The sequence below is a fragment of the Nesoenas mayeri genome (assembly GCF_963082525.1).
Source record: "Nesoenas mayeri genome assembly, chromosome: 7".
Taxonomy (NCBI): Eukaryota; Metazoa; Chordata; class Aves; order Columbiformes; family Columbidae; genus Nesoenas; species Nesoenas mayeri.
Genome location: NC_137551.1, coordinates 31,174,393 through 31,201,587, shown reverse-complemented (window position 1 = coordinate 31,201,587; position 27,195 = coordinate 31,174,393). Strand labels below are relative to the sequence as shown.

The following is a 27,195-nucleotide window of genomic DNA, read 5'->3' as shown; positions in this document are numbered from 1 at the left end:
AGAGATTATGTCTATACCAGCAAATTACAGCCATGTTGAACCTTTCCTTGGCACTCAGAGGATCTGGCGTTGAAGAGCCCAGATGTTACCAGACTCTCTGCTTATAAACTGCCTGGCCCCACCACCAGCTCAGCCCTACCTTGGCAATGTTGGGAGCGGCGGTACTTGTAGGCATCAGGCAGGCCGGGGACTACCCTAACAACTTGCTTTTGCTTACCGTGCTGGCCTGAAACATCTCACTTTCGTTTTATTGGACTCCCTTTGCACATAACATCCAGGTCCTGCTTTTTAGTTTATTCTTGGATTGTTGGTTCTTCTGGGCAGGCAGTTCCTGCTGTACATGGTCCTTCACTTGCCATGGCTGGGCATCTGGTGCAGCACCTCTACACCTGCCATGTACAAAGACACGTCATTTTGTCTCTGGGCAAATGCTGATATTTAAAAATGAGTTTTCTTTCTCAGTAGGAAAAATAACATGAAAATGATTTTACTCTGATTTAGAACCGATTTCATAAGTCAAAACTGAGAACACCCCCAAAAAGCAAAAGATATTTTAGCTGAAGATGAACAGCTTGATATTCGGGGAGCAGGAAGATAAAGTATTCTATAAAGTTGGACCATTACATTTTTCTAACCGAAGAAAAAAATGAAATGCCATTAAAATTGTCAGTTTTGCACAGAAATTTGTAATTTGATGAAACAATAAGCAGAAAAGCTTGCCTAAAATATTACTAAACCAGTACCAACAAGGCCAGTTCTTAGTTATGGTCTAAGGGATTAGGAACCTTATATATATATATACACAAAGAACTGAGTACTCTCAACTCCCACTGCCGTAAAATAAACAAACCCAAGTTAGGGAATCTGGAAAAGAAAATCCTAATGTATTATTATTTTTTTTTGTCTGAATTGTATGTCTTAGATGCTTATTTCCCAATGTTACTGTAATGTACTAGGTGCTGCACACAGTATGTTTGGGATTGGAAGGGACCTCAAAAGATCATCTAGTCCAATCCCTTCACATTTCAAGTCCCTTCATTTTACTAAAAAGGGAAAACAGCACATTGTTTCTTCCAATATTTTCCTTAGAGAAAGCATTATCTTAAAAGGAAAATCAACTAGGGGAAGGTGTGAAGGAGTTAAAAAGGCAACTTTCAGTAACAAGCCAAGCTGAGTATCCCACGCATGCTGGAATGTGGCTTTGCAAGTTAGTTCTAATAAAACATGAGAAAATAAGGTTAGAACATCAGACAGGAATTCTTCAGGATTAAAGGTAAAAATAAACCAGACCAGAGGATTTATGTACAATTGCAGAAGCTCCCCAAGAAAAGGCTTCCTGACCATCTGCCCGTCTGGGTATTCGCGCTGGAGCACCCCGGGATTCCTCACTGACGCGGAGGTCTCACAACTCCACCCCAGGGCAAGGCTTCCCACCTTCTCTCCTTGAGCAGGAGATGTCGATCCTGGCAGACTGCTGGCTCCACTTACCTCTTGTTCATGATCTTCCAGGTGCTCAGCACCAAGCATGAAGTCTGGTAGGTGTTAAGAAAGAATATTGATTTGCCACTCAGACCTGCATTACAAGGGTAACAACCAGGAGACCAGGAGATGTCCTTGTGGCTTGTCCAAAGCCGTGGAGTGAATTTCTATGGGAATTAAACACAGCCACAAACCCCACCTCCTGCAGACACTCCAAAGGCGACCTCTGCAACAGCCCGCGATGGGAAGGCCCATCCCTTTGCTTGCACGTGTGTAGGATCCGTTGCATTTTGGTGGAAGACAGAGCTACCACAGTGCAGGATCAAACCCTATGTCCGATGCTCTTTTGTTTTTCATCTGTTCCAATCAATTGACTCTTTATCCGTGACAACAAACTTAAAAAGCCAATAATATTGTGAAGACAGATGCATCTCTGGCCAACATCAACTTTTTTTTCAACATGTGATCAAATATCTCTATAAAAAACCTGATAAAAATCTTTGGACCCTTTAGGACTTAGATGTAGTGTTAGGGAATAGACGCGTCCAGCTCAGCTGAACTCCACGTGCCCTTCTGGAATTCCTGGAGTAAGGACATAATCCTCACAGTTCAGGAAGGTTTTTTACTATACTTTTTGTACATTGCTGAAGCTTCAGTGGGACAAGCAATGGGACATTTGTCTATAAACAGAGAGGCAAGAGCAAGACATCGGAATGATGGAAGCAGAACTTCAAATTTTGTAGAAGTAATTTATGTTATTTTTCTGGCTTCTGAACCTATTTTTAAAGCTGCTTTCTTAAGACTAAGCACTGCTAGGGAAATAAACCTGTCATAGCGCTGTTAATATCATTTATATTACTATAATGTGTAGGAGTTCCTCTCAGGAAAAACTCCATGGCACTAGGTGGTGTGTACACAAACGAGGAGAAGAAGGTCCAATGAGAGCCTATAATGGATGCACACCACCAGGCAACAAATGATACAGTGCAGACAAGGAGATATTGTTGGTTTCAGAGCTAATCATCTTAGTCCAGGACATCCTACATGTCGACAACATTTCCGTGTTGTAAGAAAGGCTTTGCCAGCATTGATGAGGAAATCTTTTTGGAAATGAAGGGAAGCCTCAGAGGTAGTTTCCGCAAGGTTTAAAAGATTAATACTGGACAATGGTGCAGAAAGAGGAAAAAAAATCAGGGGCCAGGAGTTGGTATCTTGAAAATTAATAAAACTTCAGAGACAGGAGATGACTATGCTGTGAATGGCATGTTGAAATGTGCGGAGGTGCAGCATATGCTTGTTACTAGCAAGGAGGGAGAGCTGGTGGTTGGATTCAAGAAATATTCCAGTCATCATCCCTCAGGCTACAAAACCAACACTTGACATAGTTACATTTTGGATAGCTAAGAGCAGGACAAGATTCTCTTAACTAACATGGCATGTTGAGATATGAGGTAGAAAACCTTGAACAAATGTTCAGACTAGAGGAAGAAGACAAAAGATGGGGGAAAAAATCTGCAAAAGTGCAGATACTGTCCAAATGCAAGGACCTAGTGAGATGCTGAAATCTGAATGAATGCTGAAGTTCTAAGGCTTGTCTGTCATCGGCAGGACTGTTTGATAAAGGAAAGGAATGACATTAAGGAATAGTGAAGAGATGATTGGGAGTTTTCAGCTGCATTTAATTCTTCAAAGGAAGATAAAGGGTGAGACTTAAGCTTGATAGAAAGAGGCCATTCTGGAGGAGTGAGGAAGGGCAGGTGGTTGCTAAACTTGGTACCATCCAGAGACCAAGTGTGCAATGGGAAGGAGGAAGGAAGAGGAGTTCCCACCAAAAGCTGGAGGTGAGGAAGACAAGGACCATTCAGCCAAAGACATGATGAAGGAGCAACCAAAGGATGCAGAAAGCCAGAAGGAAGTACAGAAGCAAAGAAAATAATGATTTCACAACTTAAAGACTGGTTGCACGTGTTGGAGGCAACTGGCAGGCCAAGAAGACTGAGGAGATTTGGTTAGCAAGAGATCATTAGAAACCTTGCTGAGAGCAATTTCAATGGTCAGCACAGGGACAGCCAAATCAGTGGGATGTAATATGGAAGTGAAACACGGGAAGCAGGAGCTCTTGCCAACGCACATTTCATCAGTGTAAAAAGGGAAATGGATATAAAAGTTAGGAATATTTTTTTTTCCAATAAGGGAAAAACTACATTTCTCTTGTGAGTGAAAACAGCTACAAACGATAGTCAATGGGCTGCAAGCTTTGGGAGAACTGAGAGATGAAGGTCATCCTGGTTTAGAGTGAAAAAGATCAAGTGGTAGTTACTAAGAAGAAACTCAGCAGAGATTAATGAGAGGAGTGCAGCGATGGAGGGATAAATGCATCTATTTGCTGCCTGGGAGAAACACGTGAACTCCACTGTCCAGCTGGAAGCAGGAAAATATATTCCACCTACATGTTCGGCCTTCACACCGTTTATATCATAGAGTCAAAATTTCTACTGATCTGGGTTTCCTCCTAAATCGAGGAGAATTCAGTAAACTTTAATGCTGAGATCTACTATTGTAGTACCATGCTGGGATGCAATCCTAGTGGAGCATCCTAATTTCCTTGGCTGACAAAAAAATTGATATATCATTGTTTACAACTGTCCTCATATTGTTAAGTGGACAGGTCAGAATTGCTTCAGAATAACTTCATCATTTTTTTCTGACACTTTCTTTACCTGACTGTGAGCATTTCTCAGTTTAAAATCTACAAGTTTTCCAAGCTAACAACATAAACTTGGGGTTTTTTTGCAAATAGCAAATTAGCTCTTTCCTGGGACATCTTTAATCATAAATATGAATTTCCTTCAAGACTGAGAAGCTTCGCCATACATTAAATCCAGAAGAAGCCTGATCAGTTTTTTGCTTGCTGCTGCACAAGATACTCCACAAGCTTTCTGCATGTTAGGAGAAGGTGGAAAACAATGACTATGACAGGTTCATCTGAGCTGGACTGTTCTTGGAAAAGAGATGCATGCCTGCTGTCAGATATCTATTATAAGGTAGCCCCTCCTACTGTCAAGACCAAAACTGTGATATGAAGAGTCCCAGAGGGCATCACAGCGATTAGGAAACCACAGGATGTGAAAGCAAGAGAGACCCTAAACCAAGTGTGGAAGAAAAATATAGAACTATGTGAAAAGCAACATACTTACATAGACCAGAAGCAGGTCACAAAGTTGCTGAGACTCTCCAGCCACTAGCATTTAAAAATATGTATTTTCTAAAATCAGCAACCTCACTGTGTGCTGGAAAAATATGCTTACACTTATATATATACAGCATCTATCCTACTTCACTCCTCTTGCTAAAGTTCTGTGTTTTTCCTGTATTTTATGCATTTCCATATAACTTTAGCTTCCTTTGATTCGAGTCTACAAATAACAACAGCACTTTATAGCACTTCCACTGCTAAGAGCATGGCAAAAATGCTAATTAAATCCACCTTCTTCACTCAGCTGCAGAAAGGAGAGAAAAATTTAAATGACGGGTTTCTCAGTAGCCGCCAGCAAATTTCCATTGGATTTAACTGCCATTTAAGTACTGATGCTCCTACACACTGCTTGGTACATTTCAATTTTATATTCTCTCCTGTGATTCCATTTGCTGAATGTATTAAGATTTGCTGAATGTGTCAAGAACGTATTAAACTCCTGAAAAACAGTTACATCTCTCATTCTTAGCGATCTCTGTATTTTTGTATCAACCCGAAATAACAGCTGGGAAAACAATACAGCTTTAGTCAAGTCATGAGTGTGTCACTGTGCACAAGGCAAGGGGGCAAGGGGGGGAAGGTGTAGTGGCTGCTCACACTTGCTGCTGACCATCAAACTGCTGATTCTGCTTTCCTTAAAACAGGTCACACATGCTGTCATTTCAGATGCAGCGTTCATACCTTTGCCAGGGAAGTGGTGTGCTCTTCCAAGCCTTGCTGTGTAAAGAAGACATTAAACCTGACGTGCTGCCTTCTCTTTAGTAAATATAGTGTTAGAACGACTTTCCGATTCTCAAGGACAATAATTGCAATCATAGCTTCAAAGATAAAAAATAACATTGCAGTTCCATGGTGGATGGAATTCACAAGTGAATATACAGCACAAGGGTAGATTCGACTAAATATTTGGTTTTACTGAAGCAACCTCTTCATTATCATCTCACTACTCCTTAATATTGCAGCTTTGTTCAGTGTTTGGAAAAGATGCCCACTCTTCACCGCCTGGTGTTAGGAGCTCTGAGCACTGCTAAGCCCACGTACTCTGCTTAATGGAATGCCTGAGACAGGAAAAATAGGGAGAGATTTTTAAACTAAGGGTTACAACTTGCTAATGCTTTTCCAAAAAATGGAAGAAACAACATGTGCTGCTGTAATAATACTTTAGAAAGCTATTCTTTTATGCTTCAAGGCTGCTGTGCTTGAGGAAGAGGGCAAAGGAGAACAAACTGGCTCTTGAAAGCCCAGTTACAGCAAGGGAAGAATTTTGTTACAGGTAGCAGCACATGAAACAGCCATCATGTATTGTTTTCAGTTTTTGGTGGGATTCTGTGCACAAAAAAACAGGTTGACAGGCAGAAATGAAAAAAACCCAACATACGAGGCAGCAAGGTCATGATATTGAACAGCCACAGGAAACTGCTGCAGATGGGAAGGACAGGGCAGGGAGAGAAGCCTTTGAAAGCCCCATCTACCCAATCTCCGGGTAAGTTCCTCTTGGCAGTAGAATGCCGAATCCCTTGCAATAACAAGAAAATATCTCAGCCCCATTAGCAAATTTCCAACGAAAGGCTCCTTTCCTTTGCTTTTAGAAACAACCTAATTAATTGTTTCCTAGAGCAGCAACTTTGCAACCACAGAAACTTCTACCAGGCAGCAGCTTCCTGACTTGCGGCAAAACGCACAGAAGTTTGTACACAGAATGTAAAAGTCTGTGTAAATACAGGCTTATTGTTCTAGGAATACTTAGATAAAAGTAGGGGGTGAAGGTGTCCTTTCAGAGGTGACGACTGAAGACAAGTAAACTTTCAGCTTTGTGATCCAAGGCAAATGCTCACCAGGATGCTGAGAGATCACAGATCCTCGCCTAAGCCAGCTGAGTTAGGCTTGGCAGAAGGTTTAGATGTACTTCATAACAAAACACAGAACTTGCAAATAAATTTGTTGGAATATTTGTCAAATTCAGACTTATCGCATCAGGCTGAGATGAATGTATTTAATCTGGATGGAAATCAAAGAAAGTTAGCTGAGTTTTAGAAGTAGTATGTATAAATGTTTTAAATATTTGAATAGATTAATAGACACGAGGAATAATTTTTAGCAAAGGAGGAAAAAAAAAACCCAACATAGCTCCACTACTATTGCTGGGGCTCCCCTATAGTAGGTATGTAAGAACTTCAGGCATATGATGCTTTCATTCTTGTATCAATTTCATCCTTGTATCAATAAAAACATAATGAGCAGCATAAATAAGGGATGAACTTCGTAGGTACAGTGGTGTCGGTCCTCAGCTGTGCTGGTGCACACGAGAAGCCTGTATGAGTACAGGCGGTCCATATGTTCTTAGTCAAGGCTGCAAAACCCAAGTAAAACAATTCTAATGAAACAATTGTATTTTTTTAGAAGCTGCTGTTCAACTATGGCTCAACCATAATTGTTAACATTAAACAGGCACCCACACAGTGCAAACCGTGGCACCGTTTAGCCCCAGTAACACAGCTGACAAACAGCGTGTCAGAGGAGCTCAGCGCAGCGAGAGCTATTTCAGCCTCCTCTGGGGTCTCTGCAATAAACCGAAGGCCCATGACTCACGCAGCGCAGCATTTCTCATCTCTCCTATGCGCAGAAATGGGATAAAAGCAGATCTCTTGTTTTCAGACCGCTGGGTGACCCTGGAGCTGGGGAGTCCTGAGGACTGCACGCTGTTTTACCAACCCCAGCTCACCGAATGGCCGCCTGACACCCACGACCGCAGGGCCCTGTGGGAAAGGGAGTGTGAAACAAATAGTTCATGTTAATTAAAGGATTTTAATCAAGCTGTAACCCCTTAAAGCAGATTTCATAACATCTACATCCATGTAAAGATTGACAGGCAACCCAGCCTTGAAAGAAAATGTTTAATGTTTATTTTTCCATGAAAAAGCTTTACAAGGAAAAAGAGGTTTCACAGGAGAAAGAGTACATTCTTTAATCACTGTTTATTTGTTGAATTGACATCCGAGGTTGACATTTCTTCTACAGTGTATTTATTTGTTCTCATAATATTACAGGACATTTACCTTTTATTTAAAAAGGATCATAATCCATGAATATTGTTAAGAACGCTATTAGGCAATGCTGTATGTGAAGAACTTACACAATCTACATCAGCTGTAGATGAAGTGCCTTCAGTTTTAATTCTTCACATATTTTGTAGCAACGAATACAAAACATATTTTAAATGTTCAGAGATTTGAAAGGCTTTGCATCACATGTAATGGAAAAACAGAGGTTTAGTATCTCAGAGAGCAGGCAAAAATATTCCAATGTCCACAAAGCAATACTGAAGTTCTCAAGGAAGAAAAAAAAATGCCTTTCTTTCCCCTTAAACCATATGGTGACGTTTATCAAGGTGTTAAGTGCTCAAATGTGACTTTCTTCACTAGTATTATGCTGCTGGGATTTTTACACACCCCAGCATCTAAATGAAGTTACGTGGTTTCACAGTGAGAGAACCTCACCCTTCCCAGCTGCCTCTACACAAAACCTTCTGCTATTTAAAGAATCTTTGCTGATCTGTAGAACAGGAAAACAAAACACCAACAAAAAAAATCAAAACCAACCAACCAACAAAACCCCAACAAACCACAAACCAAACAAAGACCAACCCTCAAACAGCAGGAAGCATCACCCTCACGCTTTTACATCAATGAATGTCTTGCTTTCCACCTCGTATCACAATTTCAACAAGCTGTTGGAAATCTCCCTGCCAAGTTTGTTCTGAAGTGTACAAAAGAGGTAACAATAGTTTCAGAAGTAAGTTCAGAAGACTGAGAAAAAGAAAAAGTACTTAGTAAGCAGATTAGCTTGAGCAAAAAGCACCTTAATTTTAACTTAATTAAAAAAGATGAAGTAGAAGGAAAAGTCTTCACAGGTTCAGAATTAGTAGAATTAAAAATCCCTGAAACTTGCAAGCCATGAAGGTCAAATACCTTATTTCCGTCAGTACTCCAGTATTTCTGTAAAGAAATACTTTCAAGTATTGTTATGCAAGGCACTGATTTTTTCCTTCGGCCAGCATGATGTAATAAAAGAGCTGAATTTCTGTCACACCAGGCAGGTATTTTCTACTCATCTTGAGCACATGGGTTACACTCAGTTTTACAACTATTTTTCTTTATTCTTTATAAAATAACGTAGATCCATCACAGGTTTTTATGATACAATGATTAATGGTACAAAAATTGTAATGATTTACAGAAGAGAAAGTTTTAACTGCACTAATTCTCCTTTAAAAGTGAAATTGGATAGTTTTGAAGTTACATATTCAAAATATAAAACATTTAGTGATTTTATTCCTCTACCATCAATTCTAAGTGTTTAAAATTGGGAAGCCACTTCTGATATAGGCAACTCACAGGACCAATCAATTGAATTTATGGTTTAAAACCAAGTATTTAAGTTTAATCAGAAGTTTGAAAAATAAGTTCTAAAAGACATGAATGTAAAATCAATTGGGAAACATTATCTTGCTTTCCAAGAAGTCTAACAATGGCCAGATGGGTTGAGTTTCTAAATACTTAGTCGAAAGGGGGAAAACAGAGTGTGGAATATTGCTTTCCTGAGGCATATTGAGTGCACAGCATCAAATTAAGGTAGACTTATGAACAGATTTTTACAAGTGGGATTTTCTTAGCTTAAAATTGACGGTGTTTCAAAGCAACTAGGTAAGACTCAAGAAATACTTGCAATTCTTCTGCTTAGCCCTAGGGCCTGCAATTGGACAACAAGCTTTCTGGTACACTTGAAAGCAATGGATCAGAGGTACCCTAAGCTGTAAGTAATTACAGCTGCACAAACACTGCTCAACTTATAGCCAATGTTTCTAGTTTTTCAGCTGTAACAAAAATGTGCTACCCTCTGAAAATAATTAAGCACAAACTTCAACAAGATGGCAAAATAGGGTATCTTTCACATCACCTAATAGCCCAAGTATTTAATTTATATTATTGACATTTCCTGAAACCAAGAGCCATCAAAATCCCTGCACAGGCTACTCAAGTTTGATGGGATGCTCTGGGAGACCCAGAAATGACTTCAGGACCTCACTGGACAGGGCCAGAGGTAAAGGTTAAAATTTCGACAGTAGCTGCACCAGGGTAAAGCTTGATGAAGCTGACCTGAGGACATCATCTTATTCTAATGCTACCTAGAATCATGGGGGAGGGTCCAGATAGGTCCTAGAATCCGGTAACTATTACCAGGTTATTTTAGGACTACTAGTGAATCAATTGATTGAAGGTTTTTGCAGTAACAGTTAGGGTAAAATTCTTGCCTTCTTTATGGAGCAAGATTTTAGAGGCTGTAAACAGATGAGAGCTACAAAGCAGATAAGCCCAGAGAGCCAGTACGTGCCAGGTCTGCCCATTTTGAGAATAACTCATGGTGTAACTCATCCCAAAACCCTCACCACAACTACACCCTTCTGGAGAGAGCTGCCAGGGAACGTTATCTTTATATGGGACAGACCTATAGCACTTGCTGTTTACATCCCAGCCCCATAGGACTTGCTGTTTACGTCCCCATCCCCAAAGCAAGGGAGAGGCAAGGAGCCACCGGAGGGAAGTATCCTACTTGGCTCCCTCCACAGTAACAAGATATTGGCTGCATTTCCTTCCTGGGGAAACTATGGGAGGAAAAGATAGAGCCCAAAACCCAACCAAAATCCCTCATAATATTACGACAAAGAAACAAAGATAAACTCAGAAATTCAATCATAGGATTGCTGAATCCCTAACAAAAATAAGTGACTATAGATAGTACAAAAACTATAAAATGTAAGAACAGCTGCTTCTGACGAAAGACGGTAGTCAAATTTGGTTACATGAACATAATGGAATGTAACATATTAGAAATATCATTTCCAAATTCATGATCTGTTGCAGAATACTAAGACAGATGTGCTGATTTAATTAAAAATTAACCGAGACTCACATTTTCAACAACTGTCTCCTACTAATTGTCACTGTTCTTATACTTTCCCTGCTTGGGACACAGAAGCTCCTCTAATCCACGACAAACCTATTTAAATGAAAATTACAATGATTGATTCTAAATACTAAATCTTTGCTACTATAAATCAGTAATTTTAATTGATTATATGAACAACTGAGCTGGCAGATTCGAGTGGAGAGTTCCTGTGGGTGGTTGGTAAGCTGCTGTGCATGGTAAATTCTCCTCGGGTAGCACAATCAGAGTCTGGAGGACACATATACACAACACCTCTCACACATTATACAATGAAGAAAACTGACTTTTCAGTTGCAATACACAGTCTATGAACACACTTTTGTGGGATTTAAGCTGCAATGTGTCATTGAGGTAAGTATTAATGAGTAACAGTGATTTTAAAAAATTACAGATCGTAAGAATGTACATAAATCTCTTCTATTTTCTGCTAAACCATAAGCCATTTTCCACTAGATATATCACTCATAACTCCACAAAGTTATATATTTAAAGCTTCCATGTATGTAGAAAACCTCACTAGGAATCAAAAATTCAAGATAATTTGTGGTCAATAATACAACTGTCTTTGCTAAAATAAATAGTCAATAATTAAAGGAACAGAAGGACACAGCCCTGCCCGAGAAGGAAAGTCACTTCATTCTGATCATCCCCCTCCTCTGAGCAAGAGATAAGGAATATGTTTTTCTTGACATTCTCACAAAAAATAGTTTTACCCATGGTCTGAGCTACAAGATTTGCCCACTGGAATAAAAAAGTGCACTGAGAATATGTACAATGTACTGGAAGCCATATGCACCTTTTTCTGAGGCTAAGGAGATAAGGCATTTACATGAGGCTATAAAACTACTTTCTCATGTTTTACTCATCTGGTCTGCACTTGCTTTGTATCGTGACATTACCATAGCATTACATGAGCATAATGCTTTACAAGTGAAAGATATGAGAGGCAAAACGCAAACTACGAAGAAGTGCATCCAGTAGAAAAGCCCAAAATGGTGTGTGAGAACCTAATATGAAAAGGAATAAACTAAAAATGTCTGTATAAAATATGTGCCCATCAATAGCTTTACACAGTGAGCATCCCTACCCGTTCTTCGGCAGAAGGGAACAAACTACAGAAAGATACTACTGTATTCAAACAACATGAGAAAGCTATTAAAACACATCATGCTTCCTCTTTGAAACCACATTCTCTTTTTCCTAGTCTAATGAAACATATTGTACTTTAATTAAATAAAATTTCTAAAAACTTCCCATGGAACGATTAACATATTCAAAACAAAAAGCTGTTCCAGAAAAGGAAACACTACAACTAAAAGGTACAAATGCCACCGAAGTTTTTTCCATTATACAATACAACCAGGACCACTATTCTTTAGAGATTTGCTATAGTGATTTATTACTTTATTAAGATCTGGTGCAAAACCTATTAGAGTGAATAGAAAGATGTTTTGAAAAGGCCTTGAATTACGTTTACTGTGAGATACAAATCTGGGAGTGCTGAGCCATACCAACCTGCTTAGAATTTTTATACCAGGAAACACTAATAAACATACAAAGAGATAGCAGTCATCAATATATCTGATTTTTCAGTATTTAGACAGAGTAATAACATTTTCTGTTTTTCTGAATCATATTTTGAAGATGCTTTCTGGTACTTAACTGAAACAAATTTCTTGTGCATGTCATTCTGCTTGTCTGTCTGGTTACATTTATGGCACTTGTTGCTTTACCCTGAAAGCATCTTGTAAAGCCTGGGGGAAGCAATGGCAATAGTATCTCTAAACACTATAAGCTTTTAAACCCCATGTTTTTCTAATTATAGAACATTCGAATGTCTGTACACAACAAGCAAAGCGGAAGGAGTGACTCCGGGAATGTATATGCTATTCCTTGGACAAACAAAACGTGTTATGCTGTAGCATTAAAGGCCAATCACAGTGAACACACAGATGGAGCAAGGAGCAGGAGAACTGGAGCACAGAGTCGGTTGCTCCTAAGATGCTGAAGGAGAATGATCAGAGCAGTGTCCCCATGTGAAACCCACTAAGATGAGTCAGGAAAAGCAGCTTTCCCTTGTAAACTAACAGAGTTATTCCCTAAAAAGGCTTAGGACTTCCTGGGTGTAGGGGGAAAGCATTTTTGGATATACAGCTTTTCTTTGTAAATAGTGGGTTGGGTGTCTTTTTGAGATGGCATCACACCTTCTGCCTCTCCTTTAGCATAAAGTGTTTCAGTTCAGTAGCAAGGAACACTCTCACTCTTTGTAGAAAGAGTAATAGTAGCATAGAAACAGTCTATTATCCCTCTCTTACGTAGTTTATATAAGATTCAGTCATCTGCCTCAAAACATGGACTTAGAAGAAAAAAACGGTTAAAACTGATATATTCCTGTTCTCCGCTAGTAAAGCTGAAAACTTTTTTCCTTGAAATACAATTGTTTAAAATATGGCTACAACTAAATATTTAAAGGTCCTTTACAGTTTGATCCTGGACTTCAGCTGGATGATTATGCAACAGTTTTCCTCCTATGGACTATCACCCTTCCCAAGAAGCTCATAGTGGTTCTGAGTGTGTCCACATACAGGGACTAAAAGCTGAAACTTGAAAACAAAAAGGATATGACACTTAAACACACACTTATATATGTACATTTAGATAGAAAACATATCCACAATACCGTATTTAAACATTACACACTACAGTTAAATAAAGTTAGGAATACACAGTCTTTCCCCTACAGCAATACATTAATTTAAAAGTGTCAATAAGAAAATAGATTTGTTGACTTCTTTGTCTTTTAAATACTGGAATACAGGCAGAATTTGATGAACTCATCCAATTGAAATAGACAAATACAATATTCTAGTTGAAAATGAGAGAAAAAAAATCCATCTGCTGAATTTTATGTTCAAGTCAACTATAACAGTTTGGTTTGTTGTTCTGAGCTTCTGGTTTTTTTCAGTAAGCAACAGAAAATTTGGGAGCTAGCTGGACGCTGAACTGAGGTTTCCTGGCTACTATCTGAAGTTAAACAAACAAAAAATGCTGAAAGAGTGAGTTGTACTAAAGTGTAAAAAAAAGGATAAATGCCCAAAGCAGTTTCTTTACCTTCATCCTTCCAATAGTATTTGCAATCTGTGAACAAAGCAGCAAAGCTTTCTCCTTCTTCAAAATGGCATGTGAGGATTGAGAGGCTTATGAAAGGACCTGAAAACACTGCATTAAAAAAGCTGCTTAAAAAACAAACACAAGAAAAAGAATAGCCTGGGCCTTGCCTTGCTGACAGGTGAGATAATAACCATTCCTGGTACACAGAGAACTCACAGACAGACTGGCATTTCAATGGAAGGAAAAACCACACCAGTCCATATGGTTCCCTTAAAACAAAAGCCTCTCGGGTTCATGACCAACATTTCAGTAAGAAAGAGCAACAACAAATCATACTGGGGACTTACTGACAGGTGTCAGGAACAACAGTGATTGTTTTAGAAAAGATTATATAAAAATTCTTCACTACTGTACTTCATAATATATGTAAAAATACTACCTTCAAACTTAAAATCATCGTCTTAGAACTGATCCTCATGACCAGAGCACACATCCTAATCCAATAACCACTTAAGCACTGTGGAAACTCTTCAAGTAAAAAACTTGCAGAGACAAGCCACCCCCCATATTGCTGCTACTTACTATGGCAAATTGAAGGAATTTAACTTGCGAAACACTTAACCACCAAAGGCAGAATTTTGTACTACAGTTTCTAAGCATCTTGTTCAATGGTTATGCTACCACTTTTTCTAGCAAAACTCAGAACCTCTAAACCTGTATGCAAATAATCCATTATTAAATGTGTAGTTCTGGTTCAGCAGCCACTATTACAAATTGGGGGACTAATAGTAACTTTGAAAGACTCTGAATCATACTTCAAGAGTATAATATTCTTCTTAATATTATGTATTTGCAAGGCAGAAGTCTTCAGTCAAGTCTTTACAGAGAAACCATAACAGTAGGAAGAGAAAGTGATTCACCCTGCTTGAAATGGTTGACATTTAATTTTTGCACTTTTGATATTCAACCATTATCTACCACTCACTATAAAATGTAAATTGGTATGTAATAGAAAAACTCCAGCATGGTTTTGTGTTTTTTTTTTTTTTTCTTTATATATATACAGATTAGAGAGGCACATTCTTTGTTAGAAATCAGCGTGAAATTCTTCTGTAGGAACTTGATCACTTCCTTTCACAGGAATTTTTCCATGAAACTATGTTTGCATATAAGGCAGTCATTTCTAGTTAAGCAAAACACTCGGTTTACATAAAATTAGAGCTGCACCTAGTTTAAGATGTATTTTCAAAATATATGTGTCATAAATGCTGCTGCAGAAAAATAAGCAAGACACTTCTTTTATAGCCTAGAGAAAGAAGCTGTTAGTTTTGACATTCTATTAAAATTTAATAAGGGCACAAAAGGAATTTGTAAGTGTTAGTCCAAAATGATGTAGCTCTTTCAACAGTACATACAGTGCAAAGAACTTCTTACAGTAACATCACAAAGTAACACCAGCTCTTTCAAAAGGACTCTGAAAACTGTTGCTCATTGCTAAGCCTGGTATACATCCAATATATTCACAATTGGCAACAGAGTCTAGAGTATTACAATATTATTGCTGCTACTGTAATAAAAAGAAATGAGGTTGTGATGATAAATTTTCACGTTAAGATGTAGGGAACTCTGCTTCATTTTACCAAGTACATAATTTCTTAGCTTTGTGATAAGCTATGGGAAAATAAAAAACAGAAAGAAGTTTTTCTCCTACAGAAATGGTGGATAGCAAAATAAAGTAAGAAATTAGCTGCCCCTGGGTTTGCTGGTTCAAAATGTGTGGATCAGTTCAACTTGAGCCAAGCTGCCTTGGTCTGTATTAGCTACCTGTAAAGGCTGACTGAACGAGATTCCTTTCATCATGCAGGCACTGCTACCTTTACTGCAATAATAGAGGCACACTTTGATAGCCAGGGTAGCTTCAGCTGACAGGCAGCTCCTGGGTAACTGAAAGAGAATGGTAGTTTGACGAGAAATATCCTTTATTTCTCCAGTTGGACACTGTCCTTGAAGCAGCCAGGTATTATCTATAAAAGAAGAGCAAATTTTATCATTAGGGTATTTAAGACCATGTCTGAAACCTACAGAAAACATCCATTTTACCCACAGGACAACATGGACTTTCTTTCCATATGCAACATTAGGGAAAATTTCCTTCCTGATTTTTCCAGTTGTGGAAAAAAGTAATTTACAAATGCTTCTTTAGCAGTCATTTAAAGATGGAGACATCCATAGCTTTGCTTCAGGACTATAGGTATATACAGAGTACATCTTATTTAAATGCAATGGATCTAAAATTTGTCCTATATGCTCTTAAAAGGATATTAGAATTTATTCTAAGATATGTAAACAAACTCCTTAAATTAACAGCTGCTATACATTTGTATCAGTGGTCTAATACTCCAGGTAAGTTATGTGCCATAAATGCACTAAACTGAAGGTAAGTTATGGCATTTCCAAACAGAAGTGTTGGTTTTACAACTGGGCTGCTGCAATTCAGCAACACTCAGGCTGACTCTTACAACAGATCTTGAGTTTCACATTTATTTAAATATTAAAGAGTATGTGAACTGAAAAATGAACAGGACAATACATGTACCTAGGTCATTGCATTGTATTCTTTATTTTACTGTGAGATGGATGAAGTGCTCTTTTTGGCATGTTTCAGAAAATACCTAAAAGTTGGCTCTAGAATTTATGAGCTTGAAATGACACGTTGAGTTTAGGTTGCTTGCATTCTCCAATTTTACTAACCCTTGAAGCCGTCACATATATCTTCACTTCAACAATATTCCGAGATTCTGTAGGCCAAAGCGTCCTGACTCTCCTGGAAATAGTCTATTTGTACTCCAAAAGCACAATCTGGGATGAGAAACTACTTTAAATCATGAGGGACATAAACAAACTGCACTGCCTGTACAGTATTTGCTGATTGCTTTTAAAAGCAATCAATTTCATTAAGCTACTACAGGGACATTTGAACACTGGCCAAAAAAAGACCAGTTAAAAGAGGAGGAGATGTTTATTTTCAGATCAGTTTAACTGCATCTGCAAGCAGGGATAACTATTAACAAGTATTTACCGTTGTAAAAGCCAGTATAGCATGTATATTCAGCCAGAGACCAATTACTAAAAATAAGTAGAATTTTAAAATCCAGCAGCATTTCTAAAAATAAATGTTTTCCAATGCAGTGCAACAACTGAGTGAACATAACTGAAATATAAATGTTCTCTCTATTGCTTTCAAAAAAATCTATTGAAGGTGCAAATGGTGCAATTTCGACATCAAAAACTTGACACAGAAACTAAAGAAAATTACACTCTGGGCTCGTCTTCTTTAAAAAACTGTTTAGCAACTCATTAAACAGTCAATTAAGCTTTTCTCTGCTCTATGCTGCCTTAGTGGGTCTCTTGTTCACTTCCTCCAAGAGGTACCAGTTCTCTATGCCATGCATCACTTACTTCAGGGTGCCCAGAGTTTAATAGAAAACATGTTTATCGACAAAGTCAGAAATGTCTCACAGAGTCCAAGTGCCAAGTGTCCTCCCTCCTTCAAGAACACTAGTTTTTGGTAGCAGTTTTACTTAGGCACCCAGCACCTACTATAGGATGCTTTTTACAAGTATTGACATTCCAGTGAGATAAAAAATTTTGTCCTAGAGTGTAAAGGTACTAAACTTAAAGGATATGAGTCACACCTGAGTAACTCAATAAACTGGCAAAACTGTTTCAATCCACAAAGAATGTAGAAAAATATGGATTATTTTGTACAGTGGCTTTCACACAGTATTGCCAAGGGCACCAAAAGATCCTCCCTTTTGGGTACAGCCAGACCAGCCTGTCTGAACACCCACCAATGGTCAGCCTGTGCAAGAAGGTGTTTTAGATAACCGTGCTATTTTTGTCCTGAAGAGAATTTTAGGGAACACTCACGCAGTCTATTCTACCCGTTGTGTTATGAGCATAGTAATCTCCAGTGTAAGGGATAGCAACGATGGCTAGAATTAAACCACTCCCATTGCACACCATGTGAACACGTTCCATGTGCTCTTTTAGAACACTTCAGTTGGGAGATTTAGACTCGAGAAAACTGCCATAACAAGAACTAATATCTCCATTATTCCAATATAAGAATAATATTACCATTTCACAGTAACCAAGGTACACAGTGACTAAAAGAATTGTCCAAGGTCACACAGGAAGTCAGCAAAAGAACTGGCAAGAAAGGTCAGTCATTTCTGCTGCCTTGACTTACCATGATTTATCTCTTATATAAGAACATGTGCCTTATTATAGAAATATTCCAGCAGAAATATGGAAATATGAAATAAACAAGGTAGGTTCAAAGTAGTTAGGTATAAAAGTACCTAAAATACTTTTTGGACGAGAGAAGAGAAAAAAAAAAAGCAATGTCTTTCAGGAATATGCTTTGGCTTCATGGTGAGCTTTCTGCAAGAACCAGACATTAGGGCTGGGATAAGCTGTTCATAGAGACAGAGTGGAGAGGGCATCTCAGGAGCAAACAGCTCAACTGTTCTGGCATCAGTACCTCTGCAAGCCCTCGCTGGCAGCTTGTTCCAAGAAAATTTAAAAGAAATAATGCAGCATGCATTAATTCAAGTGAAAAACAGTCTATCAGATGCTTTTTTTTTAAAATCTTCCAACTCCAACTGTTAAATGTATCAATTCTAAATAAAATGTACTGTATCACAGGGTCAAATGTGAATACAGGACTGGAAGGGAGATTTTGATTCATCAGACTGAGACCCCTTTTATTGCTGGCATGTCACGATATAACCCACTCTGTATCGTACCTACTTCTGTTCAACCACTGAAACAACACAAGTACTTTACCTTCTGCTGTGATAAACCAGGAACTGGGTGCTTCTTCATTCAGTTTTGAATCTGGAGGAAGAGTCAACTTTAATAAAAACTGAATTGTCTGGCCAGGAGCTACAGTAAGTGAAGGAAGTTGAACATTTGGTGCAGATTTAGGCAGTTTTGGAAGGTTTGTTACTTTATCCTTTTGCACAGGCAGGTTGTCTGGAACATCACACACTTCTGGATTCAGGATAGGCAACTGTCAGTAGAAATCAAACAAAATACTCATTTTTGTTTGTACCGAAAGCAAATAGGCTTTCACAATACAACCACAGTTTCCAAGCTGACATGGACTAGGAAAACTATCATGATAATATGGTTATTGTACAGAAATTTTCTCTCAGAGTGCAACAAGAAAATGACAAAGGGAAGGACAAAATTACTTTTTAAAATTGAAAAGATAATATTGATTAATCCAAATAAAAATCATATTTGCTATCAAAATCATAAAATCCACAACTACTTTAGAACATCCACTACTTAGAGTATCCCTTAATTTAAAATTTTAACAGTTGCATGGTATTTTTTCTATAAATAAAATTTATAGGTATTTTCTTCTAATTTGGCAGTGAACTGCATGCTTTGGTAATAAAATCCAAGAGTTTTGTGCAGATTGCACGGTAAAGGACATTTTCCCAGAAAAGCCACTAACATGTTATATGATATGAAAATTTAAACACACATTAAGATCATGTACTATTAAACATAAGAAACATAGAAGACAGCTGGACCATTATGTCACATATATGTATATACATATGAAAACATGACAACATAGTGCCATTATAAGATGGACAGGAGCACGAATTTGTTTTGCCTTCACGTTTATAAGCAAATACAGCAGTGCTCAATTATGACAGTGGTTTTGAATTGGTAACTTAGAAGCCTGCTATGTACCCTGCTTTAAGTCATTGACCTCGCCAGACCATCTCTTATGGGTTAATTACAGCACTTGGTGATCTATTTCAATGTCTACTTGTTATAAAGGGAGTTGGCAATTGCTCATGAAATGCTCTTCATACTGAAAAACTGGAATGTATTTTTAATAACTCATGTTTCTGTATTGTTATTTTCCAGAGAATCATTCATCTCTTTGTTTTCATGCAATAGTTGCCTTTCCAAAGACTAAAGCAGTCAACAACTGTGCTGACAGGCAGTGTTTATTTGCCAAATCATCACATTCTGTGAATATAGCTACTGTACCCCAAAAGTTTATCACCTATATGATTTTTATACTACTTGCCAAAGTCTGTAATAGTAATTTATATCAAGAAACACCACTATCAGCCTGTTTAGTAAGTATTACTTGCCGTGGAAAGAATTTTTGTTTCCAAATCCAGCACTTTAATCTGATGATTATTTGTGTCTGCAACATACATCAAGCGGCCGTTTTCTTCAACACACAAACCTCCCGGTTCATTAAAAGTGGACTGTGTAAAGCTGGAACCGATAACATTGCCTGCTTCTCCTGTGCCTGCCAGGGTAGTACAGTTCTTCATCTTGGGATCTACAACCTTAATCTAAGATTAAGAGAGACACAAAAATCTTAACTGAAAAGAACCCTCACCAGGATTTAGAAGTTCTGCATTATCTTATGACCCACATTTTCAGAAACCAGCACTAACTTTGAGTACTTTAGCTACCAAGTGTGTGTCCTGCTATATTTTATGAAATGGCATCCATCATCATCTTTTTGTCCCCACCATTCCTTACTGGACTTTACCTTTTCTTCTGGTCTTCATTCAGTGTTCTCTTTCATAATTTCAAAGGCACCTACCCCTCTGGTATAAAAGTATGTTGAATGACTTGTTTTACTTGTGTCTGTTGCCTTTCTAGAAACATTTGCAAAATAATAAGAGCATAACAAAACTGGCAATCTAACTTTTTTTGCTAAAAATAGATGAGTTTTTTCTTAAAGTAACAGCAAAAAAGCGTACAATGTTTTATACAGTACCTGAAACAAAATTTCATTTGCCACATAAATTTCAGTAAGTATTTAGTGTTATGAATTTATTTGAAAATTAAAATAAATTACTTTTAATGCATTTCTCAATGTACAGTTAACAACCCCCTAGACACAAAAGCTTATACAACATCATATAAGAACAATCACGCAAAACAATCCCTCTAATCTCAGAATTCCATGGAGGCAACCCACACCACTTCTCAAAACTTGGGTGGCTTTTTTAAGGGAAAAGCAAGTCCTCTTGTAATCCCTGTTTTATCAGGCCTGCAGTATCCCTGACTAAGCACTCCCAGCTCTCTTGCCCTAGTTCAGCATCTTGGAACAGATATAAGGGTCTTTAGTCTAACTGTAACTTGGCACTTTAAATTCACCGTCCCCAAGGGATCATCATATCAACAGGGCAGCATGTGACAGCAAAAACAATGGTAAAGACCCATAAGGGAAGGAAGGAAAGAAAAAGAACCCACAAAGGAACTTGTATCATTTATTTACTCAGCTTAACTGAACCAAGCACAAACTCTGTATGTTCCTAATATAATCCTTTGCAGTAGTACAAATTGCGAAGCCTGTATATAACAAGCTACTATATACTTACCTTATGATTATAGGAATCTGCTACATAGAGCAGTTTTCTTTTCTTGTCCCATGTTACTCCTAAGGGATGCTGCAGCTTCGCATTTATGCCCACTCCATCCACATCACCAAAGGCAAACAAATTCTGAAAAAGTATTTTATTAAATTAATACATTTGATTACTCAATGATGACATGAATTTAAATGATTGTAATTAAATGGAAATCACTCACTTAAAATAAAATTTAAAAAAATCAAGACAACTTAAAAACAAGGATACTGAAAATGTGAAGTGTGGATGCTAACCACGGAAATGGAAACTCTTACATTTCAGTTCTCATTATGAATCCAGCTGGCTTTAATGACCACACAATGCTGAATCAAGTTGGCTATTTTAAAAACAAGTAATTTGTTATCTGAGGAGCAACAATTTGTACTACAACCTGAGCGTCACAACCTGCACACATTTGCATTCCAAGCAGTGAAGTTAAGAAATTGATGGCCATGGAAACTGATTTACCCTCTCACCCCAAAAGTGGTTCCTCCAGGTCAGGCTTGAGCAATACTAGTAGGGCAGTGTGGGGGAGTTTGAAGTGATTACCAATGGATCTCTCTCTCCTCCTACAAGGTGTTTCACTGCTCCGTCTTTCAGAGAGATGGTTCGCACGGTGCTGCTCTCGCTATCCGCTACAAAAAGGCAGTTCCATGGTTCCTCAGCAGCCAGAGAAAGACCCGAAGGCTGCGCAAAGCCTGCCTTGTGCGGGTATGCGTTGTTTCTGTTCTCTTCGTTCCCACTCCCAGCGAATCGAAGGCAGACTCCTTTCTTTAAATCACTAAAGGAAAATAGCACACAAGTTCAAGCATGGGTCTGAAATACTTCAGACATTATGCATAAGCAGACGATACAGGACAAGTACTTGCGAGTTACAAAACCAACTGTACTGCAGCGCAAGGAATTATTCAATGCCTTTGTGCTAACTTTATTTCATCTCAGTTGACCATTTATCACTAGATAATTCAGCAAATGCAAGGAAAAGTAACAGTCAATTATACAAATGTACCTTGCCAAGTCATAGTTTTCATTTCACCTAACAGATGTGGGAAAAAGCAGCCCGACTTTAAAGGACACATGACTTTTAAGCCCGAACAGAAGCAGCAAGCTTCAAGCTAAGTACAGGCTGAGAAAAAATATTTTTAGTGTAATTTGATTATCTCTCTTTGGGGTTTGAAAGTTGTTTATCATGACAAAAAGCAATTTCACACGTCTCTAATTACAGCTGCTTACCTTCCCTTTGGTAGTTTTCCACCTTCCAGCATCAGGGCCCATACCTGATGAGTGCCTGCCATTGCTATCCATAAAACATCGTCTTCCTGGGTCCCTGAAACTTGAAAACAATTGATGCATAAAAACAGATGAAAAGAATCCCCAATTTCAATCAGGAATCCCATTCCTGATACTGATGAAAAGAATTCCCCAATACTCTAGCTCACCTTCTGCCATGGGAAAAATCACAATAAACAAAACCAAAAAAACCCACAAACAACTAAAACAAAAACAACCCCCAAAAAGAACAAAAAAGTGCCAAAAAAACCCCAAACCAAAACAATTAAAATAAACAAAAAAAAAAGAAGGAGAGAGAATGTCTTTCATCTACCAAGCACTCTCTGCTATTTTTCTTCTGTACTCTTCCCAAGGATCTAAATAAAATATTTTTTCAATATCTCTGCCTGGTGAAGGCAATACTTTCAACACTCCCTATTGGGCCCATGTTTCACCCGTTAAGGCTTCTTACTCTAATTCTGCACACTGAAAGGCTTATCAAATATGAGACACAGGCAAAAAGTATTGCTATTAATTTCAAATTTTACTGAATATGTAAGAGCAATAGAGAGAAGATGCTTTTTACAACTAGAGAACAAGACAGGAAAAATAAGAGTACCATAACCATCACAAATTTTAATGCAACTTAAATATTTTCTACTGGATGGCAATTAGAACAAGGAGAATGGATGCATGCATGGAAACAGCACAAGCATACTGAATTGTGGAAAACTTGTCAGAACTTTAATAAAAAACCATATATATAAATTAGAAAAGGAAAAATGCTGCCTATAGTTGCACAGCTAAAGTGTTTTATCACACAATGGTCCTGACACTACATAGTTTAATTCTTTATGTTCTGAAACAAAAGACAGAAAAAACTCTTCTTTGAGGATTAAATAGTTTGAGGACATGTCACCATTGTCATCCTTGCACTGTTCTCACAGGAGAAGGGGGCCAGGAAGAACTAGCATGCTAAAATTATGGTAATACCATCATTATCACAACTCCTTATCATCCTTGAATGGAAAGAATTTATTTTCAAAGAATTTATAATAAAAAACCCATAAGAGAACAAAGCAAATCTTCTAAATTTATTCAGTTAAGCACCACATTCCAACCTATCTTGAGCTGTTTTAAAAATCCAGTGTAGTTTCTCCTTATTAGGGTATGTGCTTTCTTATCTTTAGTGCTGCCCACATCAAAGCAAAGTATGGCTTGCAAATGTGATATACTCATGTTATAAAGATTCACTAATAATGAACTAGAGATCTGCATGCACTGGTGTTCATTCCATAGTATATGATTCTTCAGTTATTATACACTATATATTCCGTTCCAGAATCTGCCTCTGCTATGAATCTGTGTTTTAAGAATTCACAGTCCTGTTTGCACACATACACAACTTTAAATAGTTCAGTAACATTGCTGACCATTAACTGTGAGTCAATGTGAACACACAAAAAAGACTTAATTTCGTACCAGTCAGGAGCAATATCTGAAGAGATTCCATTGTCAGGACTGCCCACGCTTCCACCTTCCCTGTCTGGGGACTGCATGCTTACTTCCAGCATGGGAATTAAAAGCCTGGCAATCAAAATTACATTTTGTGGCTGGCACCACTGACCTGTTCTAAGTATATGTAAGTTTGAAAATATTATTCTTTTCTACTAATTTTATCTCTAAAAAAAGAAATAAAAAGTAAGACTGTTGGTACACTCATCCCCTGGAAAAACTCAAGAAGCAAGGAAAAAAAAAGGGTTATACAATACACCCTTCAGTTTACAGATAGGCACACTGCCTATGCACATGTGTGAATGCAAGTCTCGACTTCAATTAAGTCAACGGAAGTTTGGCAAATTAAATCCAAACTTGACTGTCAGAACAACCAGAAAATCATTGTGCTGCTTCAGTGAGACAGAGAAAGCAAAGGCCCAAAGGAATGCCTTCGCACCATGAGTCTGGACTGTTACAAGTATGCATCATCCTTTTTGGAGGAGTAAAAACTAATTTTCTTCTTTCTTCCCTGTGCTACCTGTCACTATTTCACATAGTGTTGCATCATGCAAACAGCATAACCCCTTATGAAACAAAATGCTTCTGGAATTTTCCTCCTTAGTTAACACACCTGCCCTCTCACCAAGGGAAAATCCTTGGACGTAGATATTAAGGGGGTGTCATACAATAGGGAGCTAAAAATTCTGACTATAAAGAAATATTTTCTCTTTGTTACCCAAGTTTTCCAACTCAGGCTTTCTGACTGTAACGGCAGTAAATACTTCAAAAAAATACAAAGCAAAAATGATAGCATTTGTTAACATGAAAACTAGATTATTTAGTGCTAGGATAAATCACTATAACTACAGAAAAGCTAAGACTGGTTATGCATTTTGTTCATTCCTATCTAAGCAAAGCACTTGAGGTACTTCAGCACTGGTCCCCCCTGACCCCCAACGCCCACATTCCATGTTTGAAAGCACTTTCAGCACTAAATGAGAACAGTAAAAAACTGTGTCTCATTCAACCCCCGCATGCCTGACAAAGACTCTGTAAGACTTGTCAAGGATGTTTATTTTCAGCAACTCTGCATCTGGAATTCTGCATTAAAAACAATATCTAGTACTTGAAGTAGTGATTAGAAATTTGATTTGTAGTTTTAACTCCTTTATCATGAGCAGACATTTAATTCACAGAAAAAGACTACAGACTGTAGAACAAAGAGAATGAGAAATCATAAATCCAGGTACAAGTATCATAACTTTTTATAGAGGGCATTTCAAATCAAAATGTTACTAAGTTTGACATCTGTTAAGATGGTAACTCTGCTAATCAAATGCTTCTTTTTACTGCAGAAAGCAATCATCATCCATTTTGTCAGGAGGCAGGGAAGTTCAATTTACTAGAAAAGTATCTGTCAAACTAAATTGTGTGGGATTACTGTTGGACATTCAGTGACAACTCCAACTGCATCCTTATGTTCAGACTTCAGTCTTCATATGCTTCTGTCAAAGGCATGTTTATACTAAAATATTAATGTAAATATCTAATTTCTTGACCTATTTCTATAGTGAACATGTGAAATATTAATCACTGTTGATGCTATTACTGTTCAGCAGTACCATACCCTCCTTAATCTCCTAGTTTTAGCTTGGAATACAGAATCAGAGCATTCAGTCAGCTGTTTAACTGGCTTCCTGTGGAGATAAAGTTTGTTGGGCTGATTGAACAAAAGCCAAAAGTTCTGCAAGTTTATCCCTCCTCAGTTTTCTCTCAAATGGTTAGAGGAAAAATAAGAAATTCCAGTTTAGGAGTAAGTATGAAAGCTGCTTAAGGATAACAGAACCCATACACAAATTATGTTAGGACATGTGAAAACTTCAGTTAAATCCAAACTGTTCATATAGAGCCTGAGCTCACCCAGAAGTGCTTACTGCTTACTGCTGAAGGGATTATTGCTGTATTTTTTGTAAAATTAGGGAAAAATCACCATGAATAATTAAGAAAAAAAAAATGTTTCCTCTGGAATGCAGTGGTACTAATAATCCTCTAGCAAAAACACTGAGAGAAAAAAGATCTTACATACTTCTACCTTCTAAGAGCTATAAAAATTGTACCAGTATTAGGTACTGTATTTTCATTAAAATAATATCTATGTAAAACCTAAACTGACATAAAAATTTCCAACTAGTTTTCTGAAAACATGGTCAATACTGTACTTGGGAGTTTCTATAAACAGATGACAATCATGCAATTTAAGACCAGATTTTGGAATGTGAAGCACACGGTTATGTCACCAAGCACAAGTCATTGTCCTGTTCCTTCTAGCAAGAATGCAGCTATCAAGAACATTTCATGCTCAGATCAACTGTGCATTTAAGTGTCACTTGCTTTCAACACCCACTGAATAAAAATAGAAGGGGACAACAGAGAAAGCTAAAAAAGCACACAGTAATTTAATAATGTACTTTAGAGCCGCTGGCCCTCCCCTTGTATTTCCTGCACAATCTATGTCAATGTAAATTTCAGCACCAACTTCAATGAAGTCAGAACTTAATCTATGGAGTTCATTCAAGAATGTTAAAAGTGGGAGGGTAAAACACAAGCTCAGTGGGCACAACTAAAGAAATAAAAAAAAAGATTACAAGGAATAATACTGCCTGCCTGAATCCTAGAAAATTCTAGCATGTGTTTAACCCCCCTATCTTAAAGACAAACATTTGTGCCAACTTTATTTTAAATGGTATTTCACAGTCACTTAAGCTCTTTGCCTCAGACTTCAGCATCTGTATAAAATGGGGAAACAAAAGCCTGTTACCTCAGGGAAATACTATGAGGATACTTGAAATCATGCTACTTAGTCATATCTGTTCTGAATATTAACTTATCTGCACCCTCATAACTCTTTACCTCAACCTTTTTGTTTCACAACAAATCATACATTAAAATTTTAAAATGCAAACAATGAAGACTCTGAATTGATCAACACATACTCCAAACTGTATGTAGAAGTAATCTCAAGAAATATAAACGATGCAGAAAAAAGTTTCACTTGAGGTAACCTTTCCACTTGAGACACTGAGAAAGGTCAGCATAAGCTGTTCAATA

At 37.8% G+C, this 27,195-nt stretch overlaps 1 protein-coding gene across 1 annotated transcript in view; it reads right to left on the bottom strand.

The window, feature by feature from the left end:
- Positions 1-7,675: 7,675 nt before the first annotated feature.
- The window catches only part of NHLRC2 (NHL repeat containing 2), a 34,101-nt gene continuing 14,581 nt past the window's right edge, over positions 7,676-27,195 (bottom strand). The window contains exons 6-11 of the mRNA XM_080347554.1: positions 22,555-22,654; positions 21,871-22,102; positions 21,292-21,414; positions 20,041-20,250; positions 18,704-18,929; positions 7,676-15,876 (exon numbers count right to left, since the gene is read on the bottom strand). Of these exons, the coding sequence (XP_080203680.1) occupies positions 15,620-15,876; positions 18,704-18,929; positions 20,041-20,250; positions 21,292-21,414; positions 21,871-22,102; positions 22,555-22,654 (1,148 nt within the window). The 3' untranslated portion in view covers positions 7,676-15,619. The remainder of the gene's footprint in view (positions 15,877-18,703; positions 18,930-20,040; positions 20,251-21,291; positions 21,415-21,870; positions 22,103-22,554; positions 22,655-27,195) is intronic.